General features: G+C 44.2%; 1 protein-coding gene across 1 annotated transcript in view; it reads right to left on the bottom strand.

Annotated features, from left to right (window-relative positions):
• The window catches only part of LOC121276080 (sodium/hydrogen exchanger 3-like), a 155,367-nt gene that overhangs the window by 28,545 nt on the left and 104,568 nt on the right, over window positions 1–22,254 (bottom strand). Inside the window, exons 7-12 of the mRNA XM_041184018.1 lie at window positions 20,285–20,487; window positions 17,238–17,327; window positions 11,374–11,444; window positions 10,990–11,119; window positions 3,203–3,309; window positions 2,425–2,554 (exon numbers count right to left, since the gene is read on the bottom strand). Coding sequence (XP_041039952.1) covers window positions 2,425–2,554; window positions 3,203–3,309; window positions 10,990–11,119; window positions 11,374–11,444; window positions 17,238–17,327; window positions 20,285–20,487 — 731 coding nt within the window. The remainder of the gene's footprint in view (window positions 1–2,424; window positions 2,555–3,202; window positions 3,310–10,989; window positions 11,120–11,373; window positions 11,445–17,237; window positions 17,328–20,284; window positions 20,488–22,254) is intronic.

The raw sequence follows: 22,254 nt of genomic DNA, 5'->3' as shown, positions 1-22,254 counted from the left end.
TTAAGGGGAAGTGGGGGTGTTTATTAATGGTTGCACAGTGTTTAGTATAATTTGCAACTCCTGAGATACTGAAGCAGTCTGCATGCAGCAAGACTTGGACAACATTCAGGCTTGAGTTGTTAAGTGGCAGGTAACATTTATGCCTCACTAATGCCAAGCAGTAACCATCTCCAACAAGAAAGAATCTAACCATCACCCTTAATATTCAATGGCATTGCCATCGCTAGCCCCACCATCAACATCCTGCAGATGACCATTTGCCAGAAGCTCAACTGGTCTATAAACACTGTAGCTAAAAGAGCAGGTCAGAGTCTGGCAATTCTGCAGAAAGTAACTAATCTCCTGTTCCCCAAAGCTTGTCCACCATCTACAAGACACAAGTGAAGAGTGTGATGGAATGCTCTTTACTTAACTGAATGAGTGCAGCTCTAACAATATTCAAAAACGTGACACCATCCAGAACAAATCAGCTTGCTTGATTGGCACACCATCCACCACCTTCAACATTCACTCCCTCCAATACCAATGCACTGTAGCAGCAGTGTGTGTCATCCATGTTATTCACTACAACAATTCGCAAGGCTTCTTTGACAGCACCTTCCAAACCTGCGACCTCTACCACTGAGAAGAACAAGGACAGCAGGTGCATGGGAACATCAACTCCAAGTTCCCCGCCAAGTCACACACCATCCTGACTTATAAGTATATCATCATTCCTTCAATGTCGTTGGGTCAAAATCCTAGAGCAACTTTCCTAACAGGACTGTGTGTGTATCTTCACCAAATGGACTGCAGGGGTTCAAGAAGGGGCCTCACCACCATCTTTTCAAGGGCAATTACGCAATCAATGCTGGCAACCCCAAAATGAATTTAAAAAATCATAGAGTACAGCAAAAGGTTTCACCCTTAACAGCTCATTCACCTCCTCTCTTATTTTATTGATTAGGAAAGGTTATTGAGGTACACAGAGCAAAGGTGGGTAAATGGAATTGAATGGTAGAACAGGCTTAAAAGGCTGAATGACCTAGTACTGATACTAATGTTGTTCTGAAAGAATGGAATTGTCCAGGATGATCAAGTGGACAAATAGTACATTCATGAACAAATGCAAATTTCAAAGAACAAATAGATTAATACTATTTTGGCATGTAGAACTGGAATTCTAGGTTCAAGTTATGGTCCGCGATGAACCAGGCATACTGCGTGGGGCAGGAGTTCAGCCACTAATACTGGTGGACAATGAATGTTGCCTGGGACTTGTCTCATCCCCCTCATTCTCAGTCAATCCTCACTGTCTAGGTACACACTCATTGACAGAGTGCGGGAATGCTGCTGGGGCCAACTTTCCAGCAGCGAGAGATTTGGCAGCTGCAAGTTTGATGAGGGGGGACAACCAGAGGGAGAGAACAAAGGAGCCAACAAGTGTGATTTCTGCTCAGGCTTCACCAAACCATTCCAAAAACATAGAATAATGGACATCACATCGAATGGCAAGACCATCTTGCCCCCTTAAGCCATGAGCGGGATGAGGTTTCCTAAAGCTTATATTAATTAAATTAAAAATTTTTCCTAAATATAAGAACATGTCCCATCTCATGTGACACTGTCACATGAGGGGACATATTTAAATAAAATTTTAAACCATTCATTCATTAATTACAATAGCTCCATGCCTCAGAGAGGTTGAAGTGCTCTTTTGTGCTCATGCTACGGCTCGTGTCTTACATGTTGTGACGCATAAAATGGCGGTGCGGAGCCGATTGCAGATGGCAATCAGCTCCGTGACCACCTCCACCCGCTCCTGCCAAGCCGGCCCGCTGCCTGAAAAATTCAGGCCCAGGTTCCTATCCTTTCCCAGGCCATTCTTCCCTGTGTTTTGTCATAGGGAGTGTTGGGGAGGAGTCTATTTGCTTTCTTAATTCCATTGAGGTGAACCAGCACTGTCCCCTGGAACAAGTCGGCACGTACAGACAAATGCTAATTAAATAACAAAATGAAAAAGACTTTTACTTCAAAAGTTAAAAATTCCAAAACTAGCTCATAAAATTCCATTTCTTGCCTATTTGTACCGAGGAGTCAGCTTTATCTTTGAACTTGTGAGGCTATGCCCTCCCCGCTGGTTCTCTGGAATATTCCAGATCCTGGACACAAAATGCAAATATATTTAAATAGACTGATTAATATTCACTCAGAGGTTGGCAGTACTTTGCTAACCTTTTGTTTAGCAGCACCTTGAACAAAGTATGAGCACCATACCAACTAGATATCAGGTGATAGCAGCTTGTTTTTAGGCATTGATCAGATCTGTGCAAATGTTTTAAACTGAATTAGAAAAAAAAAAGCACAATTTATAATTTGGAACACTTCCCAAATCAGGAGGGGAAGATACACAAAGAAACCAAATGGCTGCATAAGTTTCCTTACCCGTTGCCTGGGTTTGTACAGATGTTGCTGCAACATGTGGTGAGTGACTATTTCCTCTTGACCCTTTAGGCTCTTCACTCTATTCTCAATCGTTTGCATGTCCAGACACACCTCACTGGTATTTTCATGCCTGGGAAAACAAATATATTTTGTCACAACATGTCAGCCTTGGCCCCGTTGGTAGCAATCTCACCTCTGAGTAAAAGGTTATGGGTTCAAGTCCCACTCCCGTGACTTGAGCGTATAATCCAGACTGATGTTCACAGTGTGAGGGAGCACTGCATAGTTGGACAAATCACCTTTCGGATGAAACATTAAACCAAGGCCTCACCTATTCTCACAGGTGAAAGTAGAAGATTTCATGGCACCATTTCAAATAACAGCAGGGGAGTTCTCCCGATGAGCCAGCCAATATTTATCTCTCAACCAAAGCCACTAAAATGGATTATCTATCCTTTATCACATTGCTGTTTGTGGGACTTTAACCTGCAAACGAGCTGCAGTGTTTCCTACAGTATTACACTTCAAAAGCACTTCACTGGCTGTAAAACAGTTTGAGATGTCCCAAGATCATGAAAGACATTAATATATGCAAGTCTTTCTTAAAACAATTTGAAACTTGCATTTGGGTTTTCCACAGAGATCACTTTTCAATCTGGGGTGTGGTTCAAATCGTGTAGAGAAATCTGCACTTTATAAAGAATGCTCGGCCTGTGCATGCGCAATAGTTGAATAATTTTGGTCATTAGGCTGAAATTCTGGCATGGTTCATACTTACAACACTCCAGAGACGGATGAATCTAAGCTAGAGTAACGAGGGCTGCTGAAGTCAATGTTAACATCATTGATTGAACGAATAAAAGCCAAGGACCCCTGCCGTTCTCCCTAAAAAACGGAAAAGTCACAAGAGTCAGGCATTAACTGTAAAAGGATTGTTCAATTAATTTTAGCTGTAGATACTTAGAGGGGTGAATTGTGTACTGGGAATTCACCACAAAACCAGTAAATTAAAGCAGATGGCAAAGATATGTATCTCTCATCTGAGACAGGCCAGGATTTTCATGCCCACCCGTGTCAGGTGAGTTCGGTGGTGTGAGCAGACAATATGGCGAAAAGGCCAAAAATCAGTTTCACGACGTTGTGAAACCAATTTGCGATCGTCTGCTCCACCTGCCAATGGCGGGCCGCGTTTCCCACCATCGGACGTCGGGAGCCTCGTTGTTATACATCAGCATACCATTATAAGGCCTGCCCACCAGACTCATCCCCCACCCCCCGCACTGGATCGTCCGCCCACATGGACAAGAAAACAAGCCAATGTGTTTTGCAACAGCATATATATAAGACGTGCACTTGGCGGGCTGCACTTCGCTCAGGACTTGAAGGTTTGTTTGCCTACCTAGCTTAGGTCAGCACTCGCAGTCATCAGCGCCAGGCTTCACAGACAGCACCACATCACTTGTTAGGGGAGCTCACAAGTAGGTCTCTACCCACCAGATCAGCCATACGTGGGTGGCTTTTCAACAGCTGCAGGGCAAGGTCTTGCTTGTGGAAGGGGGAGAAGTGGCCTCAGGCAAGGGAAGTGGCTTCAGGGGGAGAGCTGTACTGGGGAAGGAGGGTATCCCAGGGTGTATGTGGGGGAACATGTTGATCTGTGCAAGTAGCCTCAAGATGGTGAGGGCTGAGGAGGCAGTCTCCAAAGAAGATGAGGCTAAATGAACATGTGAGGGTGTGTGTGTGAGAATGGGTGGTGATGTCCCTTGAGCTGGCATTGAGTGAGATGCCAATGAATGTGTGATGGGTTGGATTGTGAGTTTAGACTGATGAGATGGTTGCCATACCCTGGCTGCATGGATGAGATTGGCGGTACAGGACATCACAGCGGGTCTCTACAGCATCCAAAAGGTGCTCGAGGGCTCTAGTCTTATTGTTCTGCGGGACCATGTCTTCTTTGCTGCAGACCTGGGTTGGAAGCACTGAGCATGTCTGTACATTAAATGTGGCACCTGGCATGATGAAACAGCGAGATGATGGCATGGCGGGCAAATGAGAGCCCGCCCGCCATGGAAACGGCACATTTCCCAGAATTCATAACTAATGCGGTGCGTTTGGGATGATGCAGCATGAAAACCTACCATCGCAGCCAGTGGATAAAACATCGCTTAATCAGCCTGCTACCGGACTTAGTGCGAATCTGGGACGATTCTGCCCAGAGAATCATGGGTTAAGTCTCACTCCAAAGATTTGAGTTGTATGATTCTATTCTTGATCACTACTGTGACCAGCACTGATTAATAATATGATCAATGGTTCCAATATATATCAAGCTACTGCAAGAACCCCAGACTCGACAATCAGTCTGCCTGTCGCAAAGATTACACTTAATTGTTCTGATCTTCTAAGGTGCAATCGTTAGTTTGCTTTTATTTGACAGCAGCAAAATTGCTATGCTTATCTAGTTTATCTAAATCACAATGACTTATAAATTTATTGTTCAAATAGACCAATCCTCCTGAGAAACACTGGGGTGAATTGTCCCAAATTTGCACTAATTGTGGTAGTGGGCCGGTAAGACGAGGTTTTACCCACTGGCCGTGATGTGGCTTTTCACGCCATATCATCCCAAACCCGCAGCATTGAGTTTGCCTTCCTGGGACTCTCATTCGCCCGCCACACCATCATCTCGCCACTTCATCACGCCGGGCGCCATATTTAAAGTCCAGCCACGCATATACATCTCAGTGCTTCCAGCCCAGGACAACAAGCAGGGAAGATGTCCACGAAAGGCAAAAAGACTGCAGCCACCAGGTTTAATGGTGCAACACCGGAATGCCGTTTGGACACGTGGGGGCCTGCTGCGATGTCCTCTACCCCCGCTCTGGCCGCAGGATGGGCATGACCAACTAGGCATGGGAGGCGGTGGCAGCAGTGGTCAGCACCTACACCCTTCAAAAGAGGGCAGCCACCCAGTGCAACAATAGGATGAATGATCTCCATTTCGCCAGGGTAAGTCACTCTTCTCATTACTCTCAGCTCACACTCACAAACCCATCGCACATCCACAGGGCCCTCACTCACTGCTGATTCAAGGGACATCACCATTCACTTTCTCACACACACCTTCATTGTCCTCATCCCATCCATGGGATCACTCACCATCCACTAATGCCAGGCATACTTATCATCTGGTCTGGCAGGCATCCTGCTTACACTCTCTCCATCTCTATTCATGCAGGACAAGCTGACACACAACAACAGGGAGAGGTCGCAGACTGGTGGAGGAATACCTGAAACCAAGGTCCTCACAGACTTTGAAAACAGAGCTGTCCAGCTGGCCGGCGAAGATCTGGACTGTTTCTGGATTGACAGTCAGGTCAGCAGTGCTCTACCAAGTGGGAATCCAGTAGTGCAACATCCATCAGACAACTATGCTGTAACTGATGTGTCCTGTTTCACAGGCCATTGCCATGCACTAATTACTTCTCCAGTATCTCCAATCAAGCCCCAGAGAAACCTCTGAAGAGGAATCTGAAAGCACCCTCCCTGAAGTCCTGTCACAGCGCTTACCCAAACCCTCCACCAGCACAAACACACACACCTCGGTGGGGCCTAGCTTTACGGGAGCCTCGAGATCATAATCTGGTGAGCACATCACACTTTCTGATCCACAGCAGGTGGCGGCAGAGACTTCCCAGGTGTCCGACACTCTGAGGACTGCTGGAGGCCAGAAGTTTGCTGAGTCCGAGTCAGATGATGAGCCTCTAGACTTGGTCATGTCACAGTTACTGGAGCTGCAAAGGCAATCTCAGGAACATAGGGAAGGGATGTCCGCTGCACTCCTCAGATTGCAAGATACTATGGAGAATTCTTCCAAATTCAGGCTGTGGTGATAGTGCCAGCCTGCCAACGCACCAAGGTCAACACTGGTGGGATGTAGCCACTATGCAGACCTTGGTCCAGGATGGTGCTCCTGCACTGCTGCGTGGGCTCAACTCCATCGCTGACTCCATAGTCAGCCTCCAACAGTGTGTATGTGAGAGGGGTGCAGGTGAGCTTGACCTCAATCCAGCTACCCCTTCTCCTCAAGAAGTCAGCCAAGGGCGTTGCTTGATTAGGCAGATAAGCTGGAGGTCCGACTCCAATCACTTCAATATGGCTGCAGAGAAATGGTCACTTTATGCAAAGTTTCCCAAATGTGTGGCCCCTTACCACGGCCACACCTCCCAGCCCCACCCCGCACGTGCTTGTGCGCTATCTTCAACGGCAGGGCATCCCTTGCCCTCCCCTGCCAAGTCACTTCAATTGCAGGGCAGCCCTTGCCCCCACCCCCAAAGTGCTTCAACCTTGAAGTCCAACAGGTGACCCAGGCAAGCACTCTGCAAAGTTACTGTGCTCTCACCTCCAAGCTCCTTTCAAAGTGCAGCCTGCCATGCACATGCCTTTTACATGCTGATGTGAAACACGCTGGCGTGATGGGCGGACGATCCAGTGGTCGGGGGGTGGTGGGGGGGTGTGATTCCGGCAGGCTAGGCTTATAATGATATGCAGATGTCCCCGATGTATGATAGCGGGAAATGCGGCCCACCATCGGCTGGTGGTACAGACAATCACAACCTGTTTTCACAACATTGTGAAACTGATTTTTGGCCTTCTTGCCATGTTATCTGTTCACGCCATTGAACACACCCAACAACAGCGGGCACGGAAAATTCCAGCCATTATCTGACATAAAAATCAAAGCAATTAGACAAAGTAGATCAAAGGTATAATCAACTGAACTGGGGAACTGGAAACATCCAATATTGCATTTTATTCGTATTTTACAATGAAATACGCTAGAGGTTTATTTGAACAATGCTAGTTTGGTGCAGGAATTTGATCTTGTGTAGTTCACTACTCCAGATTATTGGGACCATAGAAGGAAAAAGTAGGAGGAAATCCATCTGGAAGGAGGCCTCACTAAACTCATGCTAGGATGGGAACTTTCACCCTGCACCAGAAAATGACAAAAAGTCATAACTGTCATACAAAATGATCAGCACAAGAGCTCAATCAAGACCACCATGAGCATGATGAAGAGGCAGGATTGCCCTTGAAATGTGACTAGACTTTCTTTTGGTTACGTGAACAAAAGACATCATACTTGTGCAGGACATAATTGGGAGTCTTAATTTATTTTATTCATTCAAAGGATGTGGGCTTTGCTGGCTAGGCCAGGACTTATTGCCCATCCCTAATTGTCCTTGAGAACATGGTGATGAGCTGCCTTCTTGAACCGCTGCAGTCCATGTCGTGTAGATACACCCACAGTGCTGTTGGGGAGGGAGTTCCAGAATTTTGACCCAGCAACAGTGAAGGAATGGTGATATATCTCCAAGTCAGGATGATGAGTGGCTTGGAGGGGAACTTCCAGGTGGTGATGTTCCAATGTGCCTGCTGCCCTTGTCCTCCTAGATGGTTACTATTGTGGGTTTGGAAGGTGCTGTCTAAGGAGCCTTGTTGAGTTTCTGCAGTGCATCTTGTAGATGGTACACACTTTTGCTACCATGCATTGGTGGCGGAGGGTGAATGTTTATGGAAGGGGTGCCATTCAAGCAGACTGCTTTGTTCAGAATGGTGTTAAGCTTCTTGAATGTTTTTGGAGCGCCAATCATCCAGGCAACTGGAAAGTACTCCATCACAATTCTGACTTGTAGATGGTGGACGGGCTTTGGGGAGTCAGGAGGTAAGTTACTGCAGGATTCCTAGCCTCTGATCTGCTGTTGTAGCCACATGGCTACAATATGGCTATTTATATGGCTAGTCCAGTTCAGTTTCTGGTCAATGGTAACCCCAGGAAGTTGATAGTGGGGGATTCAGCAATGGTAATACCATTTAGTATCAAAGGGAGATAATTAGATTCTCTTTTGTTGGAGATGGTCATCGCCTGGCACTTCTGTGACGTGAATGTTACTTGCCACTTGTCAGCTCAAGCCTGGATGTTGTTCAGGTGTTGCTGCATTTGGACATGGACTGCTTCAGTATCTGAGGAGTCGTGAATGATGCTGAACATTATGCAATCATCAGCGAACATCCCCACTTCTGACATTATGATGGAAGGAAGGTCATTGATGAAGCAGCTGAAGATGGTTGGGCCTAGGACACTACCCTGAGGAATTCCTGCAGTGATGCCCTGGGACCAAGATGACTGATCTCCAACAACCACAACCATCTTCATTTGAGCTAGGTATGACTTCAACTAGTGAACAGTTTTCCCCTTGATTCCCATTGACTCCAGTTTTACTAGGGCTCCTTGATGCCAAGGTCAAATGCTGCCTTGATGTCAAGGGCAGTCACTCTTGCCTCACCTCAAGAATTTAGCTCTTTTGTCCATACTTGAACCAAGGTTGTAATGAATTCATGAGCTGAGTGGCCCTGGCGGAACCCAAACTGGGTGTCAGTGAGCAGGTTATTGCTAAGCAAGTGTCTTTCGATAGCACTGTTGATGATCCCTTCCATCACCCTCACCTAATAAATTAACAGGTTTGCAAAAGCAAAATACTGAGGAAGCTGGAAATCTGAAATAAAAACAAATGTGCTGGAAACAGTCAGCAGGTCAGGCAGCATCTGTGGAGAGAAACAGAGTTAATGTTTCAGTTCGATGGCCTTTCATCGGAACTGAAGAAAGATAGAAATGTAAGAGTTTTTAGCCAGTAGGAGGGCAGCAAGGACAAAAGGGAAGGTCTGTGATTGGGTGAAGGGCAGGAGAGATTAACTAACAAAAGATTTCATGATATAAAAGCCAACAAGAGTGGTAATGGGTATATCAAAGAAACAAAGGTTGAGTCCAGTTGAGGCATGAATGGCTATATAGCAGCCCTCTGAATTCAACATGAAGGAATAAAGAAAGAAACTAGCCAGCAAAATAAAGCACATAGAACAAGATGGAGGCAGAGGTTATGATCTAAAGTTATCGAACTCAATATTAAATCCAGAAGGCTGTAAAGTACCAAGACAAAAGATGAGGTGCTGGTCCTTGAGCTTCCATTAGGCTTATGGAACACCATAGCAGGCCAACAGAAAGATCAGCATAAGAGCAAGGTGGAGGATTAAAATGACAAGCTACAAGAAACTTGGGGTCATGCATGCAGGCTGAATGGAGGTGTTCCGCAAAGTGATCATCCACCCTACGTTTGGTCTCCCCAGTGTAGAGGAGGTCACATCATGATCAACGAATACAATATATTTAATTGAAAAAAATACAAGTAATTCACAATTTCACGTGAAAGGAGTTTTTGGAACTTTGGATGGTGAGAAAGGAGGGGGTGAAAAGACAGGTGTTGCAGCTCCTACCCTTGCATGGAAAGGTGCTGTAGGGAAGGAAGGGGGGTCTTAGGAGTGACTGAGGAGTGGGCCAGGGTGTCACGGAGGGAACAGTCTCTTCAGAATGCTGAAAGGGGTGGGCAGGAGAAGATGTGAAATGGCGATTTATTTGTACTCCTTTCAATTTAAATGCTGTGTTCACTGTTCATGATGTGGTCTCCTCTACAAAACGCAGACTGGGTGAACACCACCATTCAGCTCGCAAGCATGACCGAGCTTTTTGTCACTTGTTCCCACTTTGCTCCCACTCTGACCTTTCTATCCTTCGCCTGCTACAGTTTTCCATTGAAGCTCAAGACAAGCTCAAGGCACAGCACCTTATCTTTTGTCTTGGCTCTCTACAGCCTTCTGGACTCAATATTAAGTTTAACAACTTTAGATCATGACCTCTGCCTTCATCTTGTTCTATCTGTTTTATTTTGGGTTTTTTGCTGGCTTGTTTCTTGCCTTTTCTTTTCATGTTGCATTCAGATGTTTGCTTTATAGTGTCATACCCAATACAGGCATGAAGATATTACTAACTTTAAAGCTACATTTTTAAAAGTGGACACTAAAAGCTGTTTAAGATGGCTGTAGCATATCATGTGACTTGGCAGTATCCACCTCCCTCTATCCAATTAGCCTTATTCCTCTATTCTTTTCCCTTAGGCTCCAAACATTTGCTTCCAAGTATGCATTCAATTTCCTTTTTGAAAGTTGCTATTAAATCTACTTGCACCTTTCACTATTCTAGGATTCTGTTCTATCGTGCACACGAGATCATTACAATCTCCCCCCTGGTTCTTTTGCCAATCGTATTAAATCTGCATGCTCAGGTTCCTGATCCTTCTGCTAGTGGAAACAACTTTTATTTTCATTTACTTTAGCAAAACCCTTCATAATTTTGAACACCTCTATTAAATCTTCCCTGCTCTAAGGAGAACGATCCCCACTTCTCTAGTCTCCCGACATAACTGATGACCTTCATCCCTAGTGTCATTCTGGTAAATCTCCTGTGCATCCACCCCAAAGCCTTGACATGTCACCTAAAGTGCGATGCCCATATTTGAATGCAATATTCCAGCTGAGGCTCAGCCAATGATTCATAAAGGATTGGCATATTTCACGGGTATGACAATGTTCTTATTATCAGACATACCAACTACCAGGCACAAGGCCTGTCTTTTTTGCATGTGTAACTAACTGGCCCAATGGCGAGATTACCTCAGGCACGTAGCTGATGGCATCCTTCAAATTCAGCCTTTGGAAAACGCTGAGGATATTATCCTGGCTGATCTGTGTAGATTTCCTTATCATTACTTTACTCAGGTACTTTCTATCAAAGTTAGTCCACCTGAAATAGAACACACCATAGTAAGGGGATCGCAGTTTACATAGACTAACAAAATTGTGAGGACAGGAAAAGAACTGAAAAGTGGAAAAATCTAAGGTGAAATCAGTTAGTGGGCATGGAGTTATAAATTGTGCTGTTACGGAAAGGAAGTGAGACTGTAGGAGCATTAGTAGGTTACACAATAAGGGCAGCACTAATGAACCGCACTCAACATTTAAAGAACACTGAAGAAATCTATCAGTAAATTTACATACTTGTCTCGAAGATAGTTGTGTCCAGTTTGCCCTGAGATATCCTCTACTGCAGACATAATGTGATCAAATGCCTTAAAAGACAAACACAATTCTTTACATGTGAGGAAGTCAAAATGATTACGCTTGCAAAGGATACAAGGATAGTTCTTTCAAATACCCTCAATGAAATATTCCTTTCTCTCCAAAAAAAAATCTATTTCATAATAATTCCTATTTAAAAAGATTTGTGAATCTAAAGCTGATTTTTGTTTAAAGACTATGGGCAGAAGAATTTTATGCCCAATGAAAAATTTCAGGCATAGGGAACATTTTCAGGTCCCAACCTTACATGGATCAGAGGTGTGCCAACAGTAGTAATCTTTCAGACAATTAACAGGCTACCTCCTCAACTGCTGCCTAATTAAGGACAGCAGGCAGGTTCATAAGGTGGGAGGTCCAATCAGTGGGCTTGCGGCACCACCAACAAAGTGGGGGTGCGACTAAGGAAGCTAGGAGAATGCGAGGGTGCCTCAAAATGGAGGTGCTGTCAGAAGCCTGATTAATATTTGGGAAAAAAAAGGAAGCCCCAAAGGTTTGAGACATCAGCGTGCAAAGGAAACCGCTCCTCAGGAAGGGTTATCACTGAGACAGAAGCCTTTGCACTTTCGCTGTGCACTTGTGCGGCCAGTGAGAGGAAGCCCTGATGCCTCTTGTGTGTTGGGGCTCCTACCAAGCTTCAGCTGGCATCACAACACAAAGTGGGGGGGGGGGGGTGGGGTTCATCCGAATCCAGGGAGATCCCGGCATCAACAACTTGTCCCAGTTGGTCCCTTAATTGGCCTAACTGATTTCACACCATTGCTGAGCAGGTGTTCACTGCTGCAAGATCGCTTGGAGCCGGGAATGCGTTGGGGAGGAGACCTGTCTCACACATTTCAAATATTGCTCCTGGTCCCACCTCTAAACCTGCCCCCTCGGGACCTGGAAGATGTCTCCCTGAGTTCCATGGGAATTTTTTTTTAAATTAAACACTTAATTGTGCTCGACATTGAGATTTTGTTTCTCATCGATACATACATTCTGTCAATTGTCAGAGAGTTTGCCAGATTATAGGATAGGATGTTCAATTTAAATTGGCCTTCATAGCAATAATACTATTTTAAGGGATTTGGGGGCGGCGGAGGGGAAGTACCTTTGGCGTGCTGCACCCACTTATTACTCAGGTATGATGGTGTAATTGTTATGCTACTAGAACAGTAATCAAGATAGTGAGTTAAAATCCCATCATGAATACAGTTTTAATCATTTGCAATTAAAAACTGGCATCAAGTGACTTTTCACTGAAACTGTCAGGTTGCCATAAGGGTACAACTAGTTCATTAAAGTCAGGTTGTCAAGGAAATGTATGTTCTGGCCTCTGTGTGACTTGAGCCACACACCAACATAGATGACTCTTTACTGCCTTCTGAAATGACCAAGTAAGCCAGTCAATTGCATGTTCACCTTCTCGGGTTAATAAATGTCAGTCTTCTCATTGACACCCAAATCCCAAGATAACTTTAAAGAAAATTAAGAAATTCATTAATCCAGGTTGGAGATGGTACAATGATCATTCCCTAAACTTCAACATGAGCTGTCAACAACATGCTGAACCTTAGTTGCTATAGCTATAGGGGCTTAGTTAATTTCCAACAACATTCTATCTGTGTGCTTAACCAGGCCAAGCGCTTGCTATAAGCACACTTTGGAGTTGGGCAATCACTGATCCATGAGGGTTTAACACCAATGATGTCAGGTGATGTCAATTGCTGTTCACAATTGATGTGCTTTCTATGATTACAAGCAAATAAATGATCGCTATTGATGTGGTTTCAGTTCAGTTCCTCCATTTGATTACTTTCAGATATCAAATGATGACTAAGAAACCTCTTTTGAATGCAGAGTTTCACAACCGAGTGTAAGTTAACACCGTTACGCGCAGAATTCTGTCAAAGTATCATAATGTCATTGCGCTATTTTCAACTCTGTCAAAGTTTTCAGGTAGGGACAGCTTTCATCATAGCAGTAGTGACACTGAAGTCATGCCACTGACATGTTCCGAAATGGACACAAGTGCATCACCAGAGTGCTCATTTATGAAAGGATTCTCCATCAACACATTTATCACTTACCTTCCAAGGACAAGGGGAGTTGGACATGCGTGGGAGCACCCTTCCTGAACTGCTCGGATTTGAAAGAAAGTGTGAGAATGACATCACAGGAAAGTCATGAGTTGATTGGTTCTGGAACAGCTGCTGTTAGGGATTGTGTTTCATTCCCAGTAATTTCAAAAAACATAAATTTCTAAACTAGCACAGGGAAAGTAAGAATTTAGAGGTACAGGAGAGGGAGTTGAATTGCAAGTAAGGGCAAAAATTTCTACTTTCTAGCTAAAGTAATTAAAAGCAAATAAAGTTAAAGTAAATAAAGTGACTTAAAAGCTTAAAGTTAAGGCATAGCAGGACAGCTCAGTCAAGCAGAATGCCCATCCTGCGGCACGCGGGGTGTCGTGGACACTTCTCGTGACCCAGACGAGCCCATGTGCAGGAAGTGTCACCGGCTGCACAAGCTTGAGCTCCGTGTTTCAGAGCTTGAGCAGCAGCTGGAGTCACTGGGATGCATCCGTGAGGCAGAGAACTACATGGATAGCATGTTCAGAGAGGTGGCCATGCGGCAAGTTAGAGGCAAGCAGGCAGGTAGGGAATGGGTGACCACCAGACAGTCTAAAAGAAACAGGCAGGTAGTGCAGGAGTCCCCAGAGGTCCTGCCCACTGACCAGTTTTCTATTCTGGATATCAGTGAGGGCGATGGATCCTTGGAGGATTGCAGCAAGAGCCATGCCCTGGGCACCACGGGTAGCCCAGCTATACAGGAGGGGAGGAAGAAAAGTGTACTGACAATACTGATAGGGGATTCTTTAGTTGCGGAAGAGAGAGGTGTTTCTGTGGCCATCAATGTGACTCCAGGATGGTTTGTTACCTCCCTGGCGCTAGGGTCAAGGATGTCACAGAACGGCTGCAGGACAAATCTTGCGGGGGAGGGCAAACAACCAGAGGTCATGGCCCACAGTGGCACTAACGACATAGGTGGGAAGGGAGGTTTGGTCCTGCAATCGAAATTTAGGGAGATAGATAGAAAATTAGCAAGCAGGACTTCTAAGATGGTAATCTTTTGATTACTCCCAGTGCCATGTGCAAGTGAGTACAGAGATAGGAAGATAAGAGAGATGAATGCGTGGCTGGAAAGATGGTACAGGAGGGAGGGCTTTAGTTCCCTGGAACACTGGGACTGACCCTGGGGGATATGGCATCCGTGCAAGCCGGATGTATTGCATCTGAACAGAGCTGGGACTGAGTTCCTTGCGGGGGGTTTTGCTAGGACTGTTGGGGAGGGTTTAAGATAATTCAGCAGGGTTTTGGGAACAAGGAAAGAATATTAGAAAGCAATATCAGGGTGCATGCAATGCTGGGAAAGGCAGATAACACTAAAATAGAGAATAGTATGTTAGTAGATGGAGTCGAAGTAAGGGAACAAGTAATGAATTCTAAATCAGAGTTACATTGCATGTACCAATACAAAACTCAGCAAATGACATTGGTTAATCCAGAGTAAGAATAATCAATTGTTGGAGAGCAGATGTCAATGGGGCAAGAAGGAGCTGGGCCAGATAAACTGGAACCAAAGGTTGGCGGGAAAACAGTAGCTGAACAATGGGCTACCTTCAAAGAGGAGATGGTTTGGTCACAGTCAAGGTATCTTCCCTCAAAAGGGAAGGGTAGAACAAACAAATCCAGAGCTCCCTGAATGACAAAGGAGATAGAAATTAAGTTAAAGAAAAAAAGGTGTGCTTATGGCAGGTGTCAGGTAGCAAATACAATTGAGAGCCAAGGTGAATACAGAAGGTTCAGAAGGGATGTGAGAAAGCAATTACGAGAAGCAAAGAGGGGTTACGAAAGAAGAGTGGCAGCTAACATAAAAGAAAATCCCAAAGCATTCTATAAGCACATCAATAGTAAAAAGGTGGTAAAAGGAGGAGTAGGGATTTAATCAAAAAAATCCCCTTTTGATTAGGGACCAAAAAGGTGATTTACACATAGAGGCAAGAGGCATGCCTGGGGTGTTAAATGAATCCTCTGCATCTGTCTTTACCTACGAGGTAGATGCTGCCCAGGCCGTGGTGTTAGAGGAAGAAACTCAATCACTAGAAGGGTTTAAAATTGATAAGCAGGAGATGTTGGATAAGCTGTTGATACTTAAAATTGATAAGGCACTAAGACCAGAAAAGATGCATCCAAGAATATTAAAGGAAGTGAGAGTGGAAATTGCAGAGGCACTGGCAATAATCTTTCAATGTTCCCTGGATTTGGGTGAGGTGCTAGAGGACTAGGGAATTGCAAACATTATGCTCTTGCTCAAAAAAACTTGTAAAAAGCTGCCCTGCAATTACAGACCAGTCAGTTTAACTCTGGTGGTGGGGAAACTTCTAGAAACAACTTTTGAGGATATAATTAATTGTTACATGGAAAAATGTGGATTGATTTGGAAGAGTCAGCATGGATTCGTTAAAGGAAAATTGTGTCTAACTAACTTGCTGGAGTTTTTCGAAGAGGTAACAGAGATGGTTGATGAGAGCAAGGCTATTGATGTGGTGTAAATGGACTTCCAAAATGTGTTTGATACAGTGCCACACAACAGGCTTATGGGGAAAGTTACAGATCATGAAATAAAAGGGACAGTGCATACAAAATTGAATGAGGGATAGGAAGCAGAGAGTTAATGGGTATTTTTCGGGCTGGAAGAAAGTTTGTAATGGAGTTCCCCAGGAGTCAGTATTGGGACCCTTGCTTTTCCTGATATATATAAATGATCTAGATCTTGGTGTGCAGGGGACAATTTCAAAGTTTGCAGATGACACAAAACTTGGGAGAATTGCAAACTGTGAGGAGCACAGTGTAGAACTTCAAAAGGACATTGACATATTGGTGCAGTGGGCAGATAAGTGGCAGATGAAGCTCAATGCGGAGCAGTGTAAGGTGATGCACTTTGATACAAAGGACATGGAGAGACAGTACAAAATAAAGAGTACTATTCTAATGGGTGTTTAGGAGCAGGGAGACCTGGGTGTATATGTACGTAAGTCACTAAAGTTGGCAGGGCAGGTAGAGAGGGCTGTTTCGAAAACATACAGTATTCTAGGCTTCATTAATAGGGGCATAGAATACAAGGGTAGGAAGGTTATAATGAACTTATATGAGACACTGGTTAGACCTCAGCTGGAGTGTTGTGTACAGTTCTGGGTGCCACATTGTAGGAAGGATGTGAACACGTTGGAGAGAATGCATAAGAATAAGAATGGTTCCAGGGATGAGACACTTCGGTTATGAGGAAAGATTGGCAAAGTTGGGACTGTTTTCCTTAGAGGGGAGAAGGCTAAGAGGAGACTTGATAGAAGTTTTCAAAATCATGAGGGGTCTGGACAGAGTAGATAGGGAGAAATTGTTCCCGCTCGTAAATGGATCAAGAACCAGAGGGCACAGTCTTAAAGTGTTTTGCAAAAGAAATAAACGCGAGGTGAGAAAAAACATTTTCACCCAGCAAGTAGCTAGGGTTTGGAATGCACTGCCTGGAAGTGTGGTGGGGGCAGGTTCAACTGAAGCATTCAAGAGGTAATTGGGTGGGTATTTAAATAGAGGCAATGTGTAGGGTTACAGGGAAAAGGCAGGAGATTGATACTAAAATGCTTAGAGAGCCAGTGCAGACACGATGGGCTGAATGACCTCCTTCTACACTGTAACAATTCTGTGATCCAGTGATTCTGTGATTGGATGCTCAAAGACTGAACTTACTCTTTCCTGAAATTTCTCATTGAGTGAAGGCTCCTTCTGCTGACTCCTCTTTACTTTCAGCCACTTGACCAAAGGTTTGATCGTCAGCCCCTGCAAAATATCACAATCAGCTCAACATCATCAGTGAGCAGAATGCACAACATTTCTGATATGAAAATAATAAACTCCATTGATCAGATACAAGCAAATTCACAACAGAAGTCATCTATTCATTTATACATTTGCTACATTCCAACAGTGACTGTATTTCAAAAGTATTTTATTGCCTGCAAAGTACTTTGGAATGTCTTGTGGCTGCAAAAGGTGCTATAAAAATGCAAGCATTTTTCCATCTCCATGTCACAGTTTACAGGAAACCTTCTTGCACTCATTCAGAATACTCAGTACACCAAATTTTCCCTTTTTTTAGCAATCTTCATACATTACTGACTGAGGTCTACATCTCTCTCCATACAGAACAGATTAGGAGAACATGATCCTTCCATGTGTAATGTTGAACTCTTCTGTATTACTCCACTCTTCCATAAAAGCATAGCTGATAGAGGGTTTTGGTGGATTGCTCACTCATACTCCAGTTACCACTTTTATCTTTATTCTTTTCCAGTGTACATGACTGCCTAAAGCAAACTGCTCCAGTTGCAGTTTTAGCTTTGAATCTCTTCATGGAATTACAGAGGACACAAACTGGAACATGTTATTTATACAAAATGAAGTGCCAAGAGACATGAGCCACACAACTCATGAGCATCACCTGCTATTACAAAACTGTGTTAAAACAATATTAACCAAAAGTAGGCTCTCCTTTTCAATTTAAAAATTGCCAGACCTAAATTGGAGGCCATCATCAAAGGGGAAACAAATTAATTATACAGGCTAAACTTGATTTCAAGCCCATCGAAACTCATGCAATTCAAGTAGAAGCTACTTCATGACACTACAACTTCACATCCTAGGGTCCAGATTTATCCTAATGACAGCTTCAGTTCCCCATAATGTCAAGAAGAGACCCCATCTACAATATGGCCCATTCAACATATGGGGCTGAATTTTGCCGCCGGCGAGCAGGAGGCGGGGCCCACTCGCCGACGCGTAAAATGATGCGGGATAACATCAGGGGGAACCCCCGACGTCATCCTGCCCCATTTAAATTTTCAGGAAGGCAGGGGCACAGCAAAATCAGCTGTGCCCCCACTGACCTGTCAATGGCCAATTGAGGCATTGACAGGATCATTGAAACAATTAAAGGACCGGCCCGTCCAACCTTAAGGTTGGTGGGCAGGCCAGGAGCCCCGGTGGGGAATAGAAAAAACATGAGACCTTATCCACCAGCAGGATGAGGTTTCACGTAGGGATTTAAAAAGTTTAATAAACTTATAATGTAAATTATGAACATGTCCCATCTCATGTAACATTGTCACATGAGGGGGACACGTTAAGGATTTTTTTTCTATTTTTAACGTTCTTAAAAGTGTCAGCGATATCCCTGAGGCAGCACTTAGCCTCAGGGAGATGTGCACTCTTTTGTACGCTTGTGCGAAAGAGCACACTCTCGCTTTTGGGGAATCCCCTCCCCCACCGCCGGCACAGGGAGCGCATAGCGCTTCCAGCTGGACGTCATGCTGGGCAGGCCTTAATTGGCCCACCCACGTAAAATTGCGGCGGGTCTCACTTGTCCTGCGGGGATCGGCTCCCCGCCCACCAGAGATTGGGTCAGGCTCGCCCACCCAGCGGGCAGAAAATTCTGCCCAAGGTCTATGCTTAAAATCCCTCTTATGAAACAGCAGTTGGTAAAGGCTGAGTTATTTAAATCCCAGAGGGAAACTTGAACAACTGTCAGAACCTATATTTTCAATTGGTATGTTTGAGTTACAGCTCTGAATTCAGGAGTAAAACCACCAAGCCTCAAGAGGTTTTTTATATAAAACTAAATTAAACATTTTTAATTTAACAACAAATTAAAAACATGCACACATCTACAAATTACTACCACAATAACTTTTAAACAAATCCCCAAATTAATCATTCCCAGGTAAATCTCCACAAGGCAACAATAACCCATAGACTTTAATCAGACACCAGGCAAAGCACATTTGACCTTACAAATTCAAAATGAGGTTCATTTCAATTTGCAGACACAGCCTTACAGGCTGGTTAGATCTTACATGCCTCTGACCTATACACACAAACTCCTTTCTGTTTATACCTACCTTCCCCTTTGAATATAAATTTTCCATTGTATTATTAGGTTTTTTAAATTTTTCCTCTCCTGACAATAATCCTTTCATTCCACCAATTTTATTAGTAATATAAACACATCACTTGACATCTGTCAGCTAGGTGCAAGATTTCACCCTACTACAATTCCAATTTTAAAATAATTTCCAATAACATTATAGACATTAATCTCTTCATGACAATCACTTAGATTTCCGTAATAAGAAAAATTATTATACAGTGTACAGAATTTATACAGTGCTTTCACACAGCCAGCAAAGTACTTTTTGAAGTATGGTCACTGTTGTCATGTAGGAAACACAGCAATTAGTGTTGTAATATGTCCTTAAGGGATAGCAGCATGTCATCACTAGAAGGGAAGTGTACCGTGCAATCCAGTTTCATTTTTGCCTGTGACCAGAACACAGCACAGCTCTGATGTCTTCAAGCTTTCTATAACTGTTCTCATGTGCCTAGTCTAAATAAATGAGCCCACAATGTGTTTACACATTTCTTTATGAACGATTAGTGTTTATATCATTATAACAACATGACAGCCAGTTTGTGCACAGCAAGCTCCTACAAACAGCATTGTGATTACAGTGAGAACAACTGTCTGATTGGTGTTGGTTGAGAGAGAAAAACATTGGCCAGGAAATTGGGAAGAACTCCCCTGCCCTTCTTCAAAATATTGCCATTGGATCTTTCATATCTACTTGAGAGAGCAGACCAGGCCTCAGTTTAACATTTCATTTGAAAGATAAAATATGTCTTTTAATCTCCATTGATTGAATTACCTTGGAGCTTCTGGACAGTACAACATTGATGGTTACCTGGATGATGACCGTGAAATACACCACAATGATGGTCGTACTGACAAACAGTCGCTTCTCATGTACATGCTGCAGATCCAGCAACACCACCAGAGCAAACGCCATAGACCCTCGCAGGCCCCCGTACGACATCACCACCTGATCTAGAAACTCCAACCGTACCACACGATAGTGGTTGAGAATACACGTCTGAATTACAACACCTAAAATATTGAAAGAGTGGAAATATTTCAGTTACAGCTCAGATCTACTAGCGTTTAAAAATAACATATACAGCACCTTTAAGTCAAGGACAGGGCATGAATGTACAAACCAATGAAGTCCTTGTATGATTTGATAGGATTGGTTTACAGATGAATGGATTAATAGGTAGTGTTTTGAAAGAAATGTAACTTTTTTTATTGTTTGATGTTAGTTATTTCAAGTCCTCAATAAGGTAGAAGCCTTTTGTGAGATACATAGGTCCTGGAAGATCTGTGATAATTTAAGTTTTCTATTTGCGAGTCTAGCCTGCGCCACTCCACGTTAGTCCAACTCCAAGCGACGCTCCCCAGCCTTGGTTGCAGCCCATCTAGGAGAAGGTCCAATTAGTGGCCAATCCACACCAGGAATCCAGAGCTATTCTTCCCTTTGTGGCCTTACTGTTTTCCTATGTGAGAATGCAATCAAGTGTTTAATCAAAGTCCCTCCCAAACTAAAAGAAATCTTGAGACAAATCATTTAAAAAATATGCAATTGTCTGAATATTCGGTGTTAGATAAACATAGTAATTCACCCATAGCAAAAGTAACACAAGTGCCTGTTGTTGCGAGTAGCATGTCATTAGAATGGATATGATGTCACATATAAGTGACATCAATGTGTTTGCACACGCACAGGAGAGCGAGCACATCCTGAGTGGGGCACAGACAGAGTGGGTATTCGGAATTTGGTGCAAAGCCGGAATTCGGTGCATAGGGGACGAGGTGCGCTTTGCATTTTTTCCTTGCTATCCAACTTCTTAAACCTTCAGAGCGTGCTGCAGCAGTAGGGGCTACAAGGGAAAAGAATCATTGGTAAGTAGTGGATAAGGTATTTACTACTTTAATCGTTTACAGTTTAAGGTCTTTTTGTGGTTTACAGTTTGTGTACTCTGCAGTAACGAGGATCAGGAAAGAAAGGCCCTAGAGTAATTGATTTAAAAGGTTTAATTTAAAGAGATAAATCATGGCAGGACCGCTCAAAGCCATGGTGCGCTCCTCATGCTCCACGTGGGAAGCCGGGGACATTTCCAGTGCCCGGGACCAGCATGTGTGCAGGAAGTGGATCCAGCTGCAGCTCCTGGAAGCTGGGGTTTCAAAGCTGGAATGGCGGCTGGGGACACTGTGGAGTATCCGCGAGTCTGAGAGCATCGTAGATAGCACGTTTAGAGAGGCGGTCACACCACAGATGAAGGGACTTGAGGAAGGAAGGGAATGGGTGACCACCAGGCTGTCCAAGAGAAACAGGCAGGTAGTTCAGGAGTCCCCTGGGATCCCACTCACAAATCGGTATTCCGTTTTGGTGGCTGATGAGGGCACTGGTTCCTCCAGGGAGTGCGGACAGAGCCAAGCTTCTGGCACCACAAGCAGCCCGTCTGGGAGGAGGGGAGGGGAGGAAGGGAGGAATAGCAATAGTAAGAGGGGATTCTATAGTCAGGGGAACAGATAGGCACAATTGTGGCCGTCAACGTGACTCCAGGATGGTATGTTGCCTCCCTGGTGCCAGGGTCCAGGATGTCACTGAACGGCTGCAGGGCATCCTGAAGGGGGAGGGTGATAAGGCAGAGGTCATGGTACATTTTGGTACCAATGACATGGGTAGAAAGGGGGATGAGGTCTTGCATTAAGAATTCGGGGAGTTAGGCAGTAGACTAAAAAGCAAGACCTCTTGGGTTGTAATCTCTGGATTACTCCCAGTGCCACATGCTAACAAGCTCAGAAATAGGAGAA

Source organism: Carcharodon carcharias, chromosome 3, assembly GCF_017639515.1.
Source record: "Carcharodon carcharias isolate sCarCar2 chromosome 3, sCarCar2.pri, whole genome shotgun sequence".
NCBI lineage: Eukaryota > Metazoa > Chordata > Chondrichthyes > Lamniformes > Lamnidae > Carcharodon > Carcharodon carcharias.
The sequence above is the reverse complement of the archived record's forward strand: the minus strand, read 5'-3'. Positions and strand labels throughout refer to the sequence as shown.